The 20,422-nt window shown below is 30.7% G+C and overlaps 1 protein-coding gene across 2 annotated transcripts in view; it reads left to right on the forward strand.

Moving 5' to 3' along the window:
- The first annotated feature begins 2,377 nt into the window (after positions 1-2,377).
- The window catches only part of LOC138933909 (uncharacterized), a 92,634-nt gene continuing 74,589 nt past the window's right edge, over positions 2,378-20,422 (forward strand). The window contains exons 1-4 of one of the 2 annotated variants that reach the window (XM_070297117.1): positions 2,378-3,311; positions 17,923-18,118; positions 18,827-18,941; positions 19,417-19,734. In XM_070297117.1, coding sequence (XP_070153218.1) covers positions 3,237-3,311; positions 17,923-18,118; positions 18,827-18,941; positions 19,417-19,450 — 420 coding nt within the window. In that variant the 5' untranslated portion in view covers positions 2,378-3,236 and the 3' untranslated portion in view covers positions 19,451-19,734. Of the gene's footprint in view, positions 3,312-17,922; positions 18,119-18,826; positions 18,942-19,416; positions 19,735-20,422 lie in introns of those variants that run through there. The other variant, XM_070297118.1, reaches the window with a different exon arrangement.

The following is a 20,422-nucleotide window of genomic DNA, read 5'->3' on the forward strand; positions in this document are numbered from 1 at the left end:
TAAAAATAATTCAATTATAATTTATTATTGCTGTATATATTAGAATGACAAAACATCACGCGCACCTAATAGAATGTTAATAAATCCACATAATATTTATCCGCACTTTTGATCCACAATGTATTTAGCATGGACATACACCAATCGATCGTTTTACCATAGCATCAAAAAGTGGATCTGGCCATGTAGTTCCGCCGGCTCTAGAAGTGGATCTAGTTAGCGCCACTATACCAGCTAGGGAAACGGTCTCACGAAAAACAGCGGCGTCGCCCTTCTCAGGCTTCTCTCTAGGCCCAGTGATGCCAACAACACGTTGCAATCAAATATATATATATATATATATATAGTCTATATCATATAATCTATGATTGCAACACGCAGATGTGGAAGGGATAACGCGCAAGCGAAAATCACGTATATGTGAGCTCGGCGCTTCGGCTAGTTTCGGATAATAGAAGAAGACAGATATACTATCTTATCTGTCATCTTTCTACCAACGATAAGCTGGCAACGAAGGCGATGGGTTTTTACAGTTGTTTTGTATTATACAACATTTATACGAGAGTTGTAAGAAATTGGATTGTTTTATATTAAAGCAATATTGTTAAAATTTTTTTTTTTTTTTTAATTTAAATATATATATTATACATAAAGGTATTCGAAGAATATAAGATAATCGAAGAGTGAATATATTTTACTTAATTAATTAGTTCAACTAATTTAATTTAATGAATTAATTGAAATTATTGTAATGTTACAAATATATACAAAAATATTAATATATAATATATAATAAAATTCATCTAAATAAATAAAGGATGATAAACCTTTGGAACAAAAATAACAAGACCTGTTACTTATAATATAAATTATATTTTATTTAAATTATATTAAATTTTATTATACTATATTTGCAAAATTAAAATCAATGTTTTTCTCTCTGATAGAAAGAGAAAATTGGATATATTTTCTAAAAAAAAATGTACTCAATTTCTTAGACATATTTATTCAAATATACATATGTATATATGTTTAATTTTTTAAATTAATATTGTATTAGTTAAATAATTTGATTTCGATTTATGTCAAGAAAGAGAAAAATTAAGTTTGAATAATTATGAACGTATAATATAAAAGAAAGTCCATTGTTCTAAATTATTAACGATTGTTATAAAATGTACCGTAATAGTTTTTATAACATTAAGTTAATTAATAAACTAATGTTTAATAGAAATATTGACATAAATTAGCATCGAAATTCATTTTTAATTGACTATTCGAGATTATTTGAAGGAGGACAAGTATTAAATAGTATCTAAAGTTCTTTTATGTGCATATAAACCTAACCCCAAAGTACTAGGTTGTTAAATTTTAAACGAAACTATTTAAACATTTTGATTCACATAAATTAAAAATAGGATAAAAAAAGGATATATATTTTAATCTTTTTCAAACTTTTAAATTTGAATGTGTATATATATGTCGTAGCCAGATTACATAATCCGTCGTTTTATAATTAAATCATAGTTGAAAATGAAATATTTTACAATCTGGCTAAGAATTTTAGTCTCTTTTTATATCGTTTTAGATTCTGGCTGCTTCATTTCGATCATTCTATGAACGGCGCGATCTTACTTTATGTTACATTTGATAAAATAGTCGTGACAAATGTGTTTTTTATTTAAATTATTTTTTCACTCTTATATTTCTTCTTATTATTTGTTTTCAAACATTATTTTCGAGAATTTTATTTATCTTACTTTTATAAAATCTTAATAATTACAACAAGTATAATTATAATGACAATTATAATGCAACAAGTATTTATAAATACAATAAACACAACAAGCGTTCATACAAGTTTTTTCTCATTTAAAAATACACATAATTACCAATTAATATTATAATATAAATTACCTATTAATTTTCTATAAATGGCTGTTATACAAAATAAACCAGCCAGAATCTAAAACGATCGTTGTGTTTGACAATGCGTCGCTTGTTAGCGTTTTATAAAAAAAAAAAAAAAAAAAATATTCTTAACCATATTGTAAAATATTTTATTTTCATGAAAATGTGACTTTATAAAATGCCTAGATATTTTGTAAAACGACGAATTATGTAATCTCGCTACAACATATACATATATAATAATACGTACAGTATCGTATGTACATAATAATAAAATTAAATATGACGTCTATATATATATTTATGTATAATCGGGTAGAATATTTTTGTTCTTCTAGATTTGACAAATGTCATTTTTATGATTGCACGTTGGTACCTATGCAATGCTTATCGCGAGATCGCGTCTCTGGCCCGTGTAGATGGCACGAGCGCAATTTCACGTTTCAGTATCGCTCGGTCTCTCGTCGGGGTCTGTCGTCACGGTATCTATTCGGATCAGGGTCTCGAGAAGCACCGGGTAGGATCATCGTTATGTCCCACGCAAATCGCATTCCGTAAATTTCGCATCCGTAAAGCATCGATAGCTCAATTTTTTACGCCGTATAGCTATCGTGATCGTGGTGCTTCTATCGCCGTTAGAGAGTAAAATTTATCTGTAGCAATTTGAATTCAGGGTAGCCGTTGGCTACGCCAATTATTAAGGTCTAGTGATTAACCTATCGGAATTGACGCCAGCTTCATGACGTAAACGCGGATCGTGCGCGGTAGTCGTTGTTGGGACGCTGATCAACAAGTAGTTCGTACGCGCCGTGATTGCAAACGAGACGTCGTTCGCGCGATTTTCTCGCGTCGGGGTGACAAATGTGTGACTATTACAACGTACATGCAGTGTTACACCGGCTTTTCATCTCGAAGTTTATTTATTCGGCTTGCGATATATGTACGTATAGCCGAAGCGAGACCCGTCATCGTGTCGAAACGATTCGTCGCTGTTTCTCGTCGTGCAAGCGACATACTGTGAAAGATATTTCACACAAATATTTCCATTTTCTTCGATACTCTTAGAGTATCATATAACAAAAATGTAGAGTGCGTGGTTAAATTGACGATCTAACGGACGACGAGACTTTTTCGACGTGAAAGTCGACGCAAGTGACGTTTATCGCAGCGTGGCCGCACGTGTGACGCGCACACGGCTACCTTCATGTTACGTTCCAAAGCGTCGTCCTGCGTCCATGCGAGATCGCCTTAACCTCGGCAACGGACGTCGACGACAGGAGAGTATCGCCGGCAGCAGGCTCTATTAAGTTGACGGTGACACGTCAATGCACATTTGCGCGCGAATCTTCGCGTGGGCATGGGATCTTCTCGTCGGTAGCGCAGCGTATCCGATGCAACAGGTATATATTTCCCAATTAGCTTTCTCTAATGCCGTATTAAAGCAGCAGGTCAAAGGGATACCATAGGATCCGGGGAGAGATGTATATGAGAATATCTAAAATTTACGAAATTTACGAAATAGATATAATGGTATTGGATGTGAATCTTGAGAGATGAGAGTGAAATAGAAATACACTTTATATATTCACTGTATATAAAATTGCATTTTTTACTATTATAAACTTTCTCACATTTTCGATGACATTAATAAATTTTGTAATAAATGAATTATTATTTATTAGAAAAGGGAAATTATACAGGGTGTCCCATTTTAATCTCCTCAGGCAAATATCTCAAAAATCAAGCCCGGAAGAGAAAAATATTTCAGACAAAAGTTATTTGGTTTGGAGGGGGCCATAAGATGGTACCATTGGTTTGACCTTGGAAGATCATTTGAAGGTCATGTGAAGGTCAACTTTGAAATCTTAAATGGAAACCCCCATTTTTTATTTAGTATTCTTGTAGCTGACATCGAGAGCTTTCCAAAACACTATAATAAAGTATTTTTTTATTAAGTACTTTTTGATACTTATTTTATATTTTAATCTGACATATTTTGATATAAAAAATAAAATATTTCGTAAAATATTCAGTTTTCGATTATCTTACCGTAATACTTTTATGTACAGAATAATGAGACAAATTAATTAGTGCCAAAAAAAAAACAAACAAATAATTGTTTAAAAAAATACATCGTAAATAATTTTCTTAAAAACAATTTTCTTTTTATACTCATTGATTTGTCTCATTATTCTGTACATAGAAGTATTACGGTAAGATTATCAAAAACTAAATATTTTACGAGATATTTAATTTTTTATATCAAAATATGTCAGATTAAAATATAAAATAACCCAAAAAGGACTTAATAAAAAAATACTTTATTATAGTGTTTTGGAAAGCTCTCGATGTCAGCTACGAGAATACTAAATAAAAAATGGGGGTTTCCATTTAAGATTTTAAAGTTGACCTTCACATGACCTTCAAATGATTTTCCAAGGTCAAATCATTGTCACCGTCTTATGGTCCCCTTGAAGCCACACAACTTTTGTCTGAAACATTTTTCTCTTCCGGGCTTGGTTTTTGAGATATTTGCCTGAGGAGATTAAAATGGGACACCCTGTATATTGTGCGATATTATATTGAATTATTTTTTTCGTGTCACAAATTATTATGATTATTTACGATTATTTAGCTACTAAATGCGGATCTCACGTTTATAATTTTTTATCCAGGAATAAATCGAGCATCAATGTTATTGTTTTGTTTGCATTGTCTTATCGTTAGATCAATAGAGATTTGTTCTGACAATGAGTTAAATTTGATGTATTGTGTTTAAATATATCGGCAGCTTCGTGGCAGATGCGTAAGCGCGCGTCAGAAATGGAGAATCGTGAACTGAAAGAATTGTTAATCAAATATTCAATTTCCACTGTTGGCGATGTTCGAAGACACAGACACATATCAGAAGCAAATGGAAATTCTTGCCAGTAACGTTTGTCTCTTTTTTTTCTATGCAAATATCTGTAAAAATATTGTACACGCAATTTGTATTTCTATTTTCCTAGACGTGAGTGAGGAGTCATGAAGTATTGTATGTCATTATTTATTCGTCTAATAAAAAAAATATAAATTCAATAAATCAGAATAGAGATCCTCTCTATTCTGATTTATTGAATTTACATTTTTTTCTGATGATATTAAGACAGATTATCTGAAATTTTCGAGGAAATCTCTATTATATACCCAGATAAATATGTAAAAATACGAATAATTGTTAATATTTATAAATAATATTGCTATAGTATTTTTTAAATTCTAATCTTATTTTAAATAATTTTGCTTCATTTATAGGATTTAAGAAATTATTAAAATTCATTACTTTACACGGAATATGTTCATATATGTATGACAAGAATAATGCAATTAAATATAAGAAGATGGGCGATTTATTGTTTCTGCAATTATTTTTTTAAATTCAACGAAAAATATACATCGTTGTTAATATTTTTTTATTACGATACGATTATGCCTTTGAGAGTTTACTTTGCTCTTCTCGCTTTTCACTTCATTCTTTTTGCTTTTCACCCTTGAGCAAATGTTATTAATTTTAATAAAGCGAAGCTTAAGAATTTCATTTTGAGAAACGCTTTACGTTGCAAGTGAAAATCTGATACGGTTTATTAATTAAATAGCACCGTAATTTTTTTTTTTTTTGCTCGATACCCCTGCAATTATTGCTACGTATCCTTTTAAATTACGATCTATTCTCGTATACGCGTTCTTAATATAGATTATAAAAGAGTTTAAGATCATCAGTATTAAAGATTGGAATTTAACTATATAATCCGAACGAAAAAGGAATTAAAATTTTTTCGTACCGATTGATCAGATTTCAATCTTCAATCTTTCAATCTTTAATGCATAATCGGATATGGGCTTAATTCCGTTTAATTCTTTTAAAATTTCTTATATTTAATTTCGCATTTCTCTCATTGTATCTAATTGTAAGCCTTAAATCCTAAATCGAAAATATAATATATACAATACATAAGATTAGTAGTGTAATATATCAAAATACGCATATTGTTTTGAATATTATAAAAAAATTAGATTTCTACAAAAAAAAATTAAAATTTAGAATATTTATATTCGAGTATATTCTTAACTGATATATTTTCATAAAATATTTATCTGGATTTTTTTCTCGTAACAGCGAACTGGACTAATTTTTACGATTTTTTTTTTTTTTTTTTATTTGATTTGACATTTATTACAGACGATTCTTTAATTATCGAAGTTAACAATTCGATCAAATTTTCCTCACTCGAAATATTGTCGTATCACACTCTTTACACATGTGTAATAGACTCGGATAGAGGTGTCTCTCTTGTTTGAGAAGCTCTCACGTGAATGCCTTACGCCAGTTTGTGCGTAGTATCACGCGTACTTATTTGCATGCGGTGGTCCCCATTAGCTAACAATCTAATTATGAGTTTCCCTGCACCTGCCCCGCTACCCCAGGCGTTGTTTGACCCTTTTCTATAAAGTTACCAACGTGTGTATGTACCTTCCAGGCTAACGTAATTGCAATTTTGGTTTCGTTTATGTATCGTTAACGAGTCGGATCTCGTACAAGCGCGAAACTGCATTATTCTTGCGTATATGAAATTAATGATACGATAATATTAATTTAAAAGAGATTGGTAAATTATATTCTTGCCGAAGATAAGAATTTAATTATTTGTATAAAAATATAAATAAATATAATTTACATTTGACTTGTTTGTGTTGCCAGAAATTGTTTTAGTTAAATGGCCTTTGAAATGCGTGATTTATTATTGTGTATTGAATATAAATTATCTTTCGTAATTGAAATTAAAAAGCACACACAACGTGCGATACGTTTTCAAATATAAGGTCGAAAGCGCAAATGCAATGATATCGTAATATTTTCCTAGAAAAATTGCATAATTAGTTTTTTCCTGAGATTTTATTAAGATTATTCTTTTTCTTCGATTATATTCGGTGTATTAGACAGATATAATGTACAAGTTATAATTCACTGTTAGATTGTACGAATATCTGCTTGGGCATATGTTAGCGTAATGGCAGATCTGTGTTGAACATATATATGTTGGTGCGGTTTGGATAAATGCGAATAAATGTGCGAGAAATTGGATCGGGGATTATACAATACAACTCTTTCCAATATATTCCATACGATTAAATTATAATGCTTCAATTGCGCGGTTCTCGCGAAGTTTGTTCGAAATTTAATATTCGCGTTAATTTCCATATTAATTCTATGATTTAGCCGTCTATCGTGTATGAGCGATATTAATTCATGCTCATGTTTACGTGGGAGCGAACGAGCATGTTTACTTTTGATTATGCTGATATGCAAGATATGAAAATATTTATGACTCTAAGCACAGAATACAATGAAACGGTAAATTGCCGTTACCGCTTGAAAACTCTCTGTGTATTGTAGTGTAATATTATTATTATCGATGACATAATTTATTAATTTTATCTATTTGTTAATTTATATCATTTCTATCTATTTTTTAAAACAATTATTTGTTTTTTTTTTGGCACTAATTAATTTGTCTTATTATTCTGTACATAGAAGTATTACGGTAAAATTATCGAAAGCTGAATATTTTACGAAATATTTAATTCTTTATATCAACATATGTCAGATTAAAATATAAAATAACTCAAAAAGTACTTAATGAAAAAATACTTTATTATAGTGTTTTGGAAAGCTCTCGATGTCAGCTACAAGAATATTAAATAAAAAATGGGGATTTTCATTTAAGATTTTAAAGTTGACCTTCACATGACCTTCAAATGATTTTCCAAGATCAAATCATTGTCACCGTCTTATGGCCCCCTTGAAGCCACACAACTTTTGTTTGAAACATTTTTCTCTTCCGGGCTTGGTTTTTGAGATATTCGACTGGATGGATTAAAATGGGCCACCCAGTATATATATATATATTATATATATACATATACACGCAAAGTATTCAGGAAAAAAAATGATACAAAAGTAAAGACAATTTTCAATTTTATTATTTTGAAATTGAAAGTATAATTTTGAGAAAGGTAAGTAATAAGTAATGTTACATTTTTACACATATTACGAAGATTAAATTAAATTTTCTCAGATGTTAAACAATACTGAACTCCTACTCTGCTACGGGAAGTAAACCTTTATTTGATAGCTCACTCTTTACTTGTCACTGTTTATACATATTGTGCATCTCTTCATCTTTTCATTTATATCGCTCGAGAAAAATTCGCTGTAAGATTCGATAAAGCTTTTCTTATACGTGTAACAAAAAAAAAAAAAAAAAATTGCATTCATTTACGGTGTTGAAATATTTGTCGTCGTGCAAATGCGGGAGTAACTTTTTCAAAGCGTTGTTTTATTGTAATTTATGCCGCATAATTTTTCTAACAAACAATGTTTGCACAGTTTAAGTTTTGACGCGAGTAATGATTTATGGACTTGCCGCATTTTTTCAACAAACTGACGTGGATTATGAATGAATTGTCGTATCTATAACTCTCTCGACATGTAACAAATTATTGTTGACAAGTTTCGAGCTTTCGGAATACTTTGACAAAAGCCATTGTTATTTTAATCTTCATTTTCGCGTCTTGTTTTGTTAATTTACACCCACTCGTTGATATAGTAAATTCACGGTGAAACAAAGATTAATATTGCTCCTTAATTAACAGTTTTCTGCGAATTTTCTGTGTTTCTTTTTAAAGCAGAGAGATCATTCTATATTTCTCCTTTATCTTTCTTCATTTAATTTTTTTTTAAAGATTATTATTATTCTTTTTAAGCTCTTTTTAGCACGTATACATATATACAGGGTGTCTCACAACCTCCGTACAATATTTTAACAGCGTATTCTAGAGGCAAAATGAAATAAAAAAATTTTAATACAAAAATATCAAGGCTACAATAGTTTTTGAGTTATAAGTGATCAAAGTTTGCTAATAATATTGCGTAGAATTCGCACCCTCAGGCTCGTAACTACATTTATATACATATTGATCTGTTATATTGCTGACGGATAAAATAAATAAATTTATTTTCACAAAACTTCTTTAAGCGATCAAAACAAAAATAAACTTTGTTTCTTAAATGTATGAAAATATTACGTTTATAATTATATTTAAATATAATAATTAATCAATCATTTAAATTATTATTTAAGGAAAAATTAAATATTTTACGTACAACATTTATAGTTCATTAATATCAGCTGACCGTCGTACATAATATTCATACACATAAGAAACAATAAAATCAGCCTGTGCAGTAAAAATCATTATTACCTGATTTGTAAAATCAATAACAGGTCGGACAGAGATCGGTACGCGTGTATGTGTAATTAGCATATCATTGGCAAACTTTGATCGCTTTTAACTTAAAAACTATTGCGGCCTCAAAATTTTTGTATCTAAATAGAACTTTTGACTTTGTTTTATCTCTAGAATACACTATTAAAGTATTGTACGAAGATTTGTGAGGCACCCTGTAGAATCGAAATATCTTGTACCACGTCGCTCGCATCTATAGACAGTGCCGTTGATGAGCTATTACATCACTTACCGATCTATTCTGAAGAATGTGCATTTGCGTGATGAATGGCAAAGGAAGTTCGTTTCAACGGGGTTCCGCCGAGTTGCGATAAATGTAAAAAGTTTGCGTGTGGAAGAGCGTGACGCATTTCATCTCTTGTTAAACGTATGTTAAACGTCACATCTCTCGAATATACATATCACTGACAATGATTATCGAATCAAACGTTAAATAAATCATTGATCATCATGTGTTGCCATTTTTAAGTTTCACCTATTAGGTGTACAACTTTGCTTCCGCCGTTTTCCTATAGATGGCTTTAGCGATAAGTAGTGGTCGAAATAAATAGATCATAGACGTCATGCAATAAACTTGGACATCTGTCAACATAACCCCCATAGGAACATTAGTCGATTTGTGTCCGCATCATAAAGTTATTCTCGATTGAAAATGTCAGTTTACGAGCCAAATTCTCGTCATTTGCGGGAGGTTTTAATTTTCTGCTTCAATATGAAGAAATCTGCGGCTGAGGCTCATCGAATGCTCTCAAATACTTATGATGAAGTCGCTATTAGTGAAAGAACGTGTCGTGAGTGGTTTCAACGCTTCAAGAACGGTGATTTTCACGTCGAAGACCGGCATAGCGGTGGAAGAGAGAAGGTTTTCGAAGATGCAGAATTGGAGGCATTACTTAATGAAGACTCGAGTCAAAGTCAAAAAGAATTGGCACGATCATTGGGAGTGACTCAACAAGCAATTTCAAAATGTATAACCAGTTTTTTACAATAAAGCCTCGAATTTCGGGAAAAAAAAACGGCGGAAGCAAAGTTGTACACCTAATATAATTTTTATGTTAATGCATATCTAATTTAGCACGATAGATACGCCGTCCTTTCGTTATTATTACTTTTTTTCATATTTGTTACCGTGTTTCTCACGTCGTTTGAAGGATGGACGGTTCTTTATGAGGCATCGAGTTTCCAACAACGGAAGGTCAAAGGTCGCTCTCGGTTGCAGCGAGTCGGAAGATTTTCCGCGCAATGATCATTCGCATATATAGGCGATAAACGTGATGTTGTATTTAATTAAAAAGTTAGGATGCTGATGAGTGTAGCGATAATGCGCGACGTAGTCGCAGGTGTATTTCTGGGACGAGAATTTATCTCCCGATAAAGAGCGCGTACGGTAGACCATGTGTTTCTGAAGGAAGATTCACTTTTGTGAGATGGATGTTTGTTTCATTCTTGTGAGACCGCCATTGACGAAATAAGAAAGAATTGAAAGATCGAGAGGGAGCTTTCTCTATAATTCGATTCTTTCTTTCGGGGATGTATTGTATTTGTAAGCCGTAGTAAAACGTGCTCCCAAAACAAAGCAGGCAAACTTATCTTAGATTCTAGAAATTCGAAAAGAAACGGTGTAATCGTGTAATCAGCGATGGACTATTTGATATCGTTCACATGTTTCCGTATATATTGCAGTAGAAAATTATCTGTAGAAATAAACATACACACGCGTGGCTAATATTCTCTGCGAGAAGTACAATATATATTTTATAAAATAGCATGTCATTAATTTTAAATACGATAAAATTTAAATTAAAAATATAATTTAACAATGATTTAATTCATTTTTTTTTAAATTAGAGAAAAATAATCGAGACGTAAAAAAAAAAATTTATATTAATCTATTGTGATTTATATTAATCTATATATATTCAATTGTTCAAGAACTTGCTTTTTTGATTTCTGAAATTAATTTTGATACGGGGGAATCAAAGAGATTATATCTAAATTAATTTTTTTAATTTCTCTAAACGATTGATTAAATTAATATATATCGTATCCTCGAAAATACATTTATTTATCTGTTTGTAAGAATTTTAATCTTAAAAATATATCATCAAGAATAAATATGGGTATAGTAAGAAAAAAATAGAAAGGAAGATAGAATAAGGTTACATGCAATATTCTTATTTTGAAACTGACTCGTGTAGTTCTCGCTTATCATTAGACTCCGCATTAATGTAATGTCTCACGTGTTGATATCGAATTTTCCGTCAGGCGTAGTAATTTGATTTACCTTTGTTGATTACGCAAACGTGCCTTGCTTTTATGTGGTTTGTGTGTTGCGAGGGTACAAGGATCTCGGCTTATCCTCTTGAAACTTTGCGCTAGCGATTTTGGATACACGGGATAACGATATACGATAAGTATTATTCTCGCCGTGTAGGGTGAAATTTTTGAAAATTTCTGACGAAATAAGGTATATGTGATTTTTACTTTCGTCGGATAAAATTTTGATTAGCATGTTTTTTACACCTCAGATGTATTATATATATAATTTATATTTTTGTATATAATTATTTTTAATATTTTAAAATTTCGAATTCTGTTTTGCTTAACCTGGTAACAACAGTTACTTTTTTTATTTCACTAATGCATATTTAATTTAATTCAATTCAGTTTATATTATTTAAAAATTAAAATTTCATTAAATAAATTAAAATTTCTTTATAATTTACTTTAATAATTTTATATTAATTATACTTTAATAATTTTATGTTAATTATTTAGGCTTATATGCGCGTTTCATTTGTCAAATCCGTTCCTATTTTTAGTTTTATTTAGAAATTACGTTGTTACATGTTTCAAGCTGGAGTCAAATAGCTACATTTAGAGCTAAATATAAGAATATCAAAGATGTTCTTATATTCCTTATTTAATCCACATATAATTTTCCAATTTCTTCCATTTACGACCAGCAAGTGTCATTTTACATATTTATAATATATTCTTTGCGTAAATCTATTCATAACTCACGAGAAAGGACGGATATTTTTTGATAAGAATGGAGAAAGAGAGAGAGAGAGAGAGAGATTCCGAAGAATCTCTCTCTCCCGCGTGGAGTAGGAAGAAAATTTTATAACGAAGGATCGACCTTTTATTACTCAAGCGGGAAATAACGGATGATTACATATGCATAAGTTATGTTACTATGTTTATCGATTTTTAGACAAGACCGAGCACGTGTTCGTTGATTACATCAAGTGACGCTTCGCTATATACAATATATGCTTCATGAACACCTGTAGATCTCGCTTTGCTAGCCGTGCGTGTTACTTAGGAATGTGCCCTCTATAATATATGTAAAAATGAAAACGATCCGTGAGGTTTAGGTTAATGTAAACATTTACCCAATTTATATTTCTCCTCTCTCTCTTTAGTGTTACATATTAATATGTTTTTCTTTCTTCCTACATCTATCTGTCATATTTGACGAGCAATGTATTGCCTTTTGTTGCGATATAATATGTAGGTTACTTCAATGAGATACATGCTACTTTTATCTTGAAAGTTTTGTTTCTATATCATATTTGAGTGTTTATTAGTTGATAAGGGATACTCTGGAAACTTTTCGGATAATATTATACAGACCGCATATTTCTCGATGCGAGGGAAATTTTAACATCAATTTTTTTCTTTTTTTTTACATATAACGAGTACATGTGACGAGTTACATATGACGAGACAGCTTATACTTGAAATATGTGATAAATAATTCCGATGGTGAAATAAATTATGCGTCACACACTGTGTAGCTTCGCTCGTAAAAAAACTTAACTCTTTCGCTTCGTTAATTTCTTCTCGTCGGGGCCCATTTCCTTGGAATATCTTTAAGAAACTGTTAACTGAAGATACATCTTTCTGCCAAATTAAGAATTCTGCCGTTTAATTTTCACGTAATAAGCGATGAAGTTATCTCGTTATGAAGTTATTAAAGTAAAGTACTAGTCCCTAATGAGATTCGACAGGGGATCGTTTTATAATATGACTGTAAAGCGATCTCTAATTATGGAACATTATATTCTTGAATATTCAAATCATCATTATGATCTAGTTTTGAGAAAATTGCATACACACATGAATATAATACAAACATACATGTATAATTCAAGTTCAAATTTACGAGCTGACAATTTACAATATTGCATAGACATGTCGCACATTGTAATTGTTACTTTGAAATTGTTATTTGATTCATAAAAAAAATGCACATTATGTACATATACAGTTTTGATCGTGTTATATACAGGGTGTCCCATTTTAATCTCCTCAGGCAAATACAGAATAATGAGACAAATCAATTAGTATAAAAAAAAAAAAAAAAATTGTTTTTAAGAAAATTATTTACAATGTATTTTTTTAAACAATTATTTGTTTTTTTTGGCACTAATTAATTTGTCTTATTATTCTGTACATAGAAGTATTACGGTAAAATGATCGAAAACTGAATATTTTACGAAATATTTTATTTTTTATATCAAAATATGTCAGATTAAAATATAAAATAACTCAAAAAGTACTTAATGAAAAAATACTTTATTATAGTGTTTTGGAAAGCTCTCGATGTCAGCTACAAGAATACTAGATAAAAAATGGGGGTTTCTATTTAAGATTTTAAAGTTGACCTTCACATGACCTTCAAATGATTTTCCAAGGTCAAACCAATGATACCATCTTATGGCCCCCTCGAAACCAAACAACTTTCGTCTGAAACATTTTTCTTTTCCGGGCTTGGTTTTTGAGATATTTGCCTGAGGAGATTAAAATGGGATACATTTTGTGATACATGATTCTAAGTTTTCTCTTGTTAATTCTTTTGTTTGTAATTTTTTGCCCTAAGTCAAGTCAAGCAATATCAATTTCTGCCGATTACAGGAGACAGTGGCAATCAAAGATAATTTGTTTGAATAGTAGACTAAGTAAACAGCAAATGGCAATAATTCGTCATTGAGATTCACTCCAAGAAATGCCCGTAGACCTTAGTTTAAGAAAAGAAAATATAGCTTAGAGAGAAACCCTTCGATCGATATGCAATTACGGTTTGTGGTCCATAGGGCAATAGAGCAATTTTACATCGCGGATAAATATTTGCGGCGTTAAATAAACGAGTAACATCTGCTCACCGAGCGTTTATTTGATTCAGAAGGGAAGGGATGAGAATTAAACACGAAAAGGAGAAAGATACGTTTCAGATGATGTATTATCGAAAATCATCCTGCGGTTGGACATAATAATATATTGATCTCTGACAAGCAGTATTAATAACTTTATGATTTTCATTTTTCATAATTTTTTATTATTGTAAAAATTGAAAGTAACATTATATAAAATTTTGCGGAAACATCTTAGAAGATTATGGATTTTAATGATCCAATTTAATCTCGAAAAAAACTTTGATCGTCACAACATTGACTTTTGTCAATGTAATGATACCAATAAAAAAAAAAAATCGTAAGAGGGCAAAATAAATAGATACTTATGAATTTTATGAAAAAAAAAACTTATAGAATTACAAATATTTAATTAATTTTACAATAATTTCTGCAAAAAACTTGTGATTTTATCAAAATATATTTTATATAATCACCGATATGTGATATCGAATATATAATATAACGATAACGAGATTAATCATCAATCTACGTGCGACCATATATGGTATAGTTGGCATTTAAAAGAACTGCCTCTGTCGAAAAAAAAGGTCACGTTCCGGGATCATTAATGGCAGAGTTATATTGGTGGCTTCTCTCTTTTTCTCACAATCGATATCCATGTCCTTGCATAGGGATTTATTTTCATTGAACGAGAAGTTCAAAGTCTGCGACAAGGTCACATAACCGGTGGCGATATTAATGTCAACATACGCAAGAGATTGCCTTGACACGGAAATTGTATTACCGCAATAAATCCCAACAGAAATTTTTATATCATTATATGTTGATGTTTTTCCGCTTTTCAAGTAAACATAGTATTTTTTTTTTAATTTTTCATATGTATAAAATACATATATATAATTTTAAATATCTCTCATCAAGATTTAAAATTTATATTATTGAAAAATGTATATTATTAAAACCATTTTTAATAATTTCTCTCTCTCTCTCTCTCTCTCTCTCTCTCTCTCTCTACACACACACACAAAATACAATGTGTGTATTATATATACATAATATGTTTTTAGAAGCAGCTTGTGAAATTTAGATCTCTCGTTTAATATTTAAGCTTTGTTTTTCTATATTAAAACGATTAACAAGATTATTGAATGATTTGGATATTAATGAAATTTTATTACAACGAAAATGTTGGTATTCGTTGCAATGAAATTTCATTGTCTATTCAATAAAAGCTTCACGTGAGCTTTTAATACTATTTGGAAGAGTAAATGAATGGTAAGCTTATATTGAATTCTGCATTACTTTGAAGCGGAGAGAAACATATGGTTAACGAGAATACATTTCATATCTTTATAATTCTACGTATTAGTTGCATCTAATAGAAATGCAATATTCCCTCCTCGTTAGTCAAAAAGCGATTGCGGTAACGAAGTCATTTTTCCACGATTGCGGAGCTATTCGTCGATTAAAACAATTTATTCGAAATCCGTCGACGGAATCCGGTATGCAGTAATCATCTTTCCAATTATTCGTACGTGCAGTTTGTGTTACAATGTAACGAGTCTACGTACGTATGTAATATTATCGACCGACTAATGATGTCAAGTTTCTTACTTATATTTATGTGAAATCGATACGAGACAAATAAGAACCTGTATGAAGTTGATCTCGCATTTTTAAAATTAAAAAAGATTGTTATAGGTCTCGGTGCCCCTCCGAAAAGTTCTAGAGTTCTCTGTCGGCTTTAAGAATAATTTCATCGTTCGAAGCATCGAAAATAGCACTTGAAGATACCAGGGGGCTAACATTGATGTTGTTTCGCATCGTGTTACATTGTTATATAATTTTAATTATAAGAATGTAATTTTTTTACGATATTCCATATTTTTTTAGATTTTGTTAAATATTCTTGATACTTTTAAATCTGGTTATACTCGATTTATTAAAAAATTGTGAAAGTCGTTTTAAAAATAAAGAATTTTATGATTATTTATTAACTCGATATTGCTCAATTAATTTTATTAAGGCATTCTGTTTCTCTTTCTAAACCGATAGTTCAAACGTTTCCGCATTGGCTTATTATGGAAATTTCACATTATATGGTTTCATGCTGTGTTAATACAATTTGGCAAACAAATTACAGAAATTTCGGAAAATGCGTATTTGGTTTAAAACTTTTGTTCCCCTTTTTTTTTCCAAAGGAGACATATATTGTAAATTGCATTACAGAGCATGGTCAATTTAGGCATCGATCGGTGGTTAGATATGAGCTATTTAACAAGGTTGTAATATGTGTAATTCAATTAAACGATTCTCGATCTTATTACAAATATTGATCTTTGTGTCGAGTAATTATAGCATTGTGGACACACCCGGCGCGATACCTGCTCGTGACGTCAATTATATATAATTTAGTTTGTAATATTAATAGGGAATATAATATCGTATACAGGGTGTCCCATTTTAAAGGATCCATTCAAATATCTCGGAAACACTGCGTTAAATCGAAAAATGTTTCAAACAAAAGTTGTATGGCTTTAAGGGGGCCATAAGATGGATTTGTCTCATTATTCTGTACATAGAAGTATTACGGTAAGATTATCAAAAACTAAATATTTTACGAGATATTTAATTTTTTATATCAAAATATGTCAGATTGAAATATAAAATAACTCAAAAAGTATTTAATAAAAAAATACTTTATTATAGTGTTTTGGAAAGCTCTCGATGTCAGCTACGAGAATACTAAATAAAAAATGGGGGTTTCCATTTAAGATTTTAAGGTTGACCTTCACATGACCTTCAAATGATTTCCCAAGGTCAAATCATTGTCACCATCTTATGGCCCCCTTTAAGCCACATAACTTTTGTTTGAAACATTTTTCGATTTAACGCAGTGTTTCTGAGATATTTGAGTGGTTCCTTTAAAATGGGACACCCTGTATAATAGTTATATAGTTTGATATATAACCGCGTATGACCTATGAAATTTCGAATCAATTTAGGCTGGTTATAATGAAATTTATGATTTTCATTAATGTGACCACGAAATAAGAATTAATTTCTTTGATATCTTTAGCATATTATGACATATTGATGACCTTATCACTGATATAACAAGCACGAATAAATTCGTCAAGTGTACTTTTTTTATTCCTTTCTGTTATAAATATGAGAGAGAGAATCAATGTTCCTTTGAATAAACTTTTGAAATAAGCAAATTTTCGCTTATCTTAAATTATAAGCAATTTAAAATATATAAAGAGTTTCTGTATATATTTTATCAAATAATAAAACTTTGTTGTAATCATTTAAATTTAAATGAATTTGTTTACTTTTCATAATTCAAATGATGTGAATTATTAAGATGTTTAATCTTAAATATTAAAAAGTTTAATAAAACGACAAAACCAGCTTTGAAATTTACTCGAAAAATGTATCATATATTATTTTCCCATACGAATGCATAAACATTTCTCATACTTGTTGTTCTTGTTGACAGTCTGTGGGAATAGAAGTGCGGGTGACCAACGAGATCCCCGTTGTCTCGACAGAAACAAATATACAAGATGCAGCACCGCCTTGGACTACCACATCAGCTCCGAGTCGAACCACCCCGCCAACTCCCACAAATCCACATCCACACTACTTATCGCCTCACGTCTTTCACGGGCGGAATTCGCTTTGCTCCGCGAATGGTGAGATTTTCCATTTATTATTATACGCATAAAGCGCGCGCATGGACCAAAGATTACATTTTTTCCATTGGTTCTTATATTTTATAATCGAAATTGATGAAATAAACGTAACAGTGAGATAGAAAAAAAAATATGTATTAATTATTATACATTGAGAAATAGAAGTATAAATACATTCTTAAAAATTCGTGAGATAAAAAAAATCTTTAAAAAAAATCTTTAGTAAAATCTTTTAGATTTGTTTGGGAGATTTTGCCCTTGGATTTTTATATATTCAAAAATGAAATTAATAAAGAAAAAAAGCGAGAGGGACAGCTGTTTTTTAAAATTAAAAATGGTATTTGAAAAGGATTAGAGATTCAATAAATTTTATTTCATAAATATGACACGTTTTTAATTATATTGGTATTATATGGCGCTTAAAACGATTAAATTTCTTTTTCCATAAAAACCGAACGCATTGTGTATTGCGTACATATGACGAGATAGAAATTTATCATCATCACCATTCAATCCCATGCAGCGGTAATCCCATTAAATCGATGTTTCCTCCGCAAATACCTGGCTTCCAGGCGCGGCACGATGTTGCCCCCCCTCTTCCAGCCCCTTTCCCTCGGAAACAGGAAACAGAGATTACGCGTGCACTGTAGAAATGCTAGGCGCATAACCCCGCTTCGGAGATTTCTCTGTAACGTTCGATTATTCCAGATTACACGCGAAGAAGACGACCCATGACATTGCGCATCGGCCCTCGTCTGAGTCTTCCGAGCAGGAGCACATCCGCGCCGACCACAACCACTGACGGAGAATGGCGTGCACTTAGGTGAGTCTAATAGAATCTCTCTACTGTGTTTCCTGCAATTTCTGTTTCCGTGACAACGTGTTTTGGTTGCTGGTAAACCCTGTCGCGTCGAATCAGGCGCGTGGCGAATAATAATAGAGCCATTGCAAAAGCATATTTCAGATACGGTGAATATTTATTGTAAATTAAAAATCGCTTGTTAAAATTAAAAATGTTTCATTGAGTTGCAAAAAGTCGCTACGCGTAAATTGTTATGACGTTTCATAATTATTTTACAAGAAGATTTAAAGATATTGTTAAAATTAATGATGCGACATTAGATGCGTTTACTCGCATCTTTCTTCTATGCCGCATATCGTCGTGTGAATAAATTAATTCTCCTTGCCGATTACAAATCCATTTGCGGATCAACTAGAAAATAGATCCATATGTATGTTATTCTCATGGTAAATTTGATTGTGTATGTCGCCGTTAACATAAATTTGCATGCTTATAGAGGCGATCTTTGTCACGCGTACGAATGCGAATGATGGCGCTGATCTATTGAAAATCCGGTTGACTAATACAATCGAGTAACTATGATGTAGACAATAAAGACAGCAAAAAAAAAAAAAAAAAAAAAAAAACCCGATGCAATATTATACTTGGCCATCTTATTAGGAAAAGAGAAAAAATTGTTCTACGTGGAAAGAGTAGATACACTAATTCCGAGAGAGCAGTGTCGAAGCTAAATGCTCTCAACTCCTTCACTATCTTTTTCTGCAGTTACAGCATCATCTTTTTTCATTATTTCTCTTTCATTCCACACTATGTATTGATAACAGATTTTTTATTTGATCTCATTGTGAAGAGATGAAATATTATAAATTTGACAATATTATAAATATTCTAGCATGTATCGTAAAAATACTACAATATATGAATATTAAAAAGCCTCACGAATATTAATTGACATAATTGTACTTATAATCGCATAAAATAATTTATGACAAAATTTTACTTTATAATTACATAATCATATTTCGTAATAATTTTGTTTTATAATTATGACATTTTTCTCAATAATCGGTTGCATTAAATATTGTATCAAAATAATATATATTTTTGATACTTAGTATAATCGAAAAATACAGAGTTACTTTTAATTTTTAAAAGATAAAATCAAATTGTGCATGCTGTTAATTTAAAAAGGAAATATTTAATTCATATTATTATTATCGTATTACAATATTTGTTAATGTGCGCTAAAATCGCAGTATTAAATAATGCTGGGGAATAAATATAAAAATGCTGAAACTGATGTATCATCACGAATCATACATATCAAATTTCCTAACATCGTTTATCTACTATATTTAGCACTTGCTATTTCCTTTATTGTTCTGACAATATTGCTGTGAGCAATAAAGAAACAGCGATAACATTAGATGGCGCATCGCCACTTTCCTTCATGACTTAATTTATAATCTTTGATAACGAGAGAATCACTTTTTGTTCAGATA

This window comes from Polyergus mexicanus, unplaced genomic scaffold (genome assembly GCF_030449975.1).
Source record: "Polyergus mexicanus isolate NDT 795.1 unplaced genomic scaffold, iyPolMexi1.0 SCAF_6, whole genome shotgun sequence".
Lineage (NCBI taxonomy): Eukaryota > Metazoa > Arthropoda > Insecta > Hymenoptera > Formicidae > Polyergus > Polyergus mexicanus.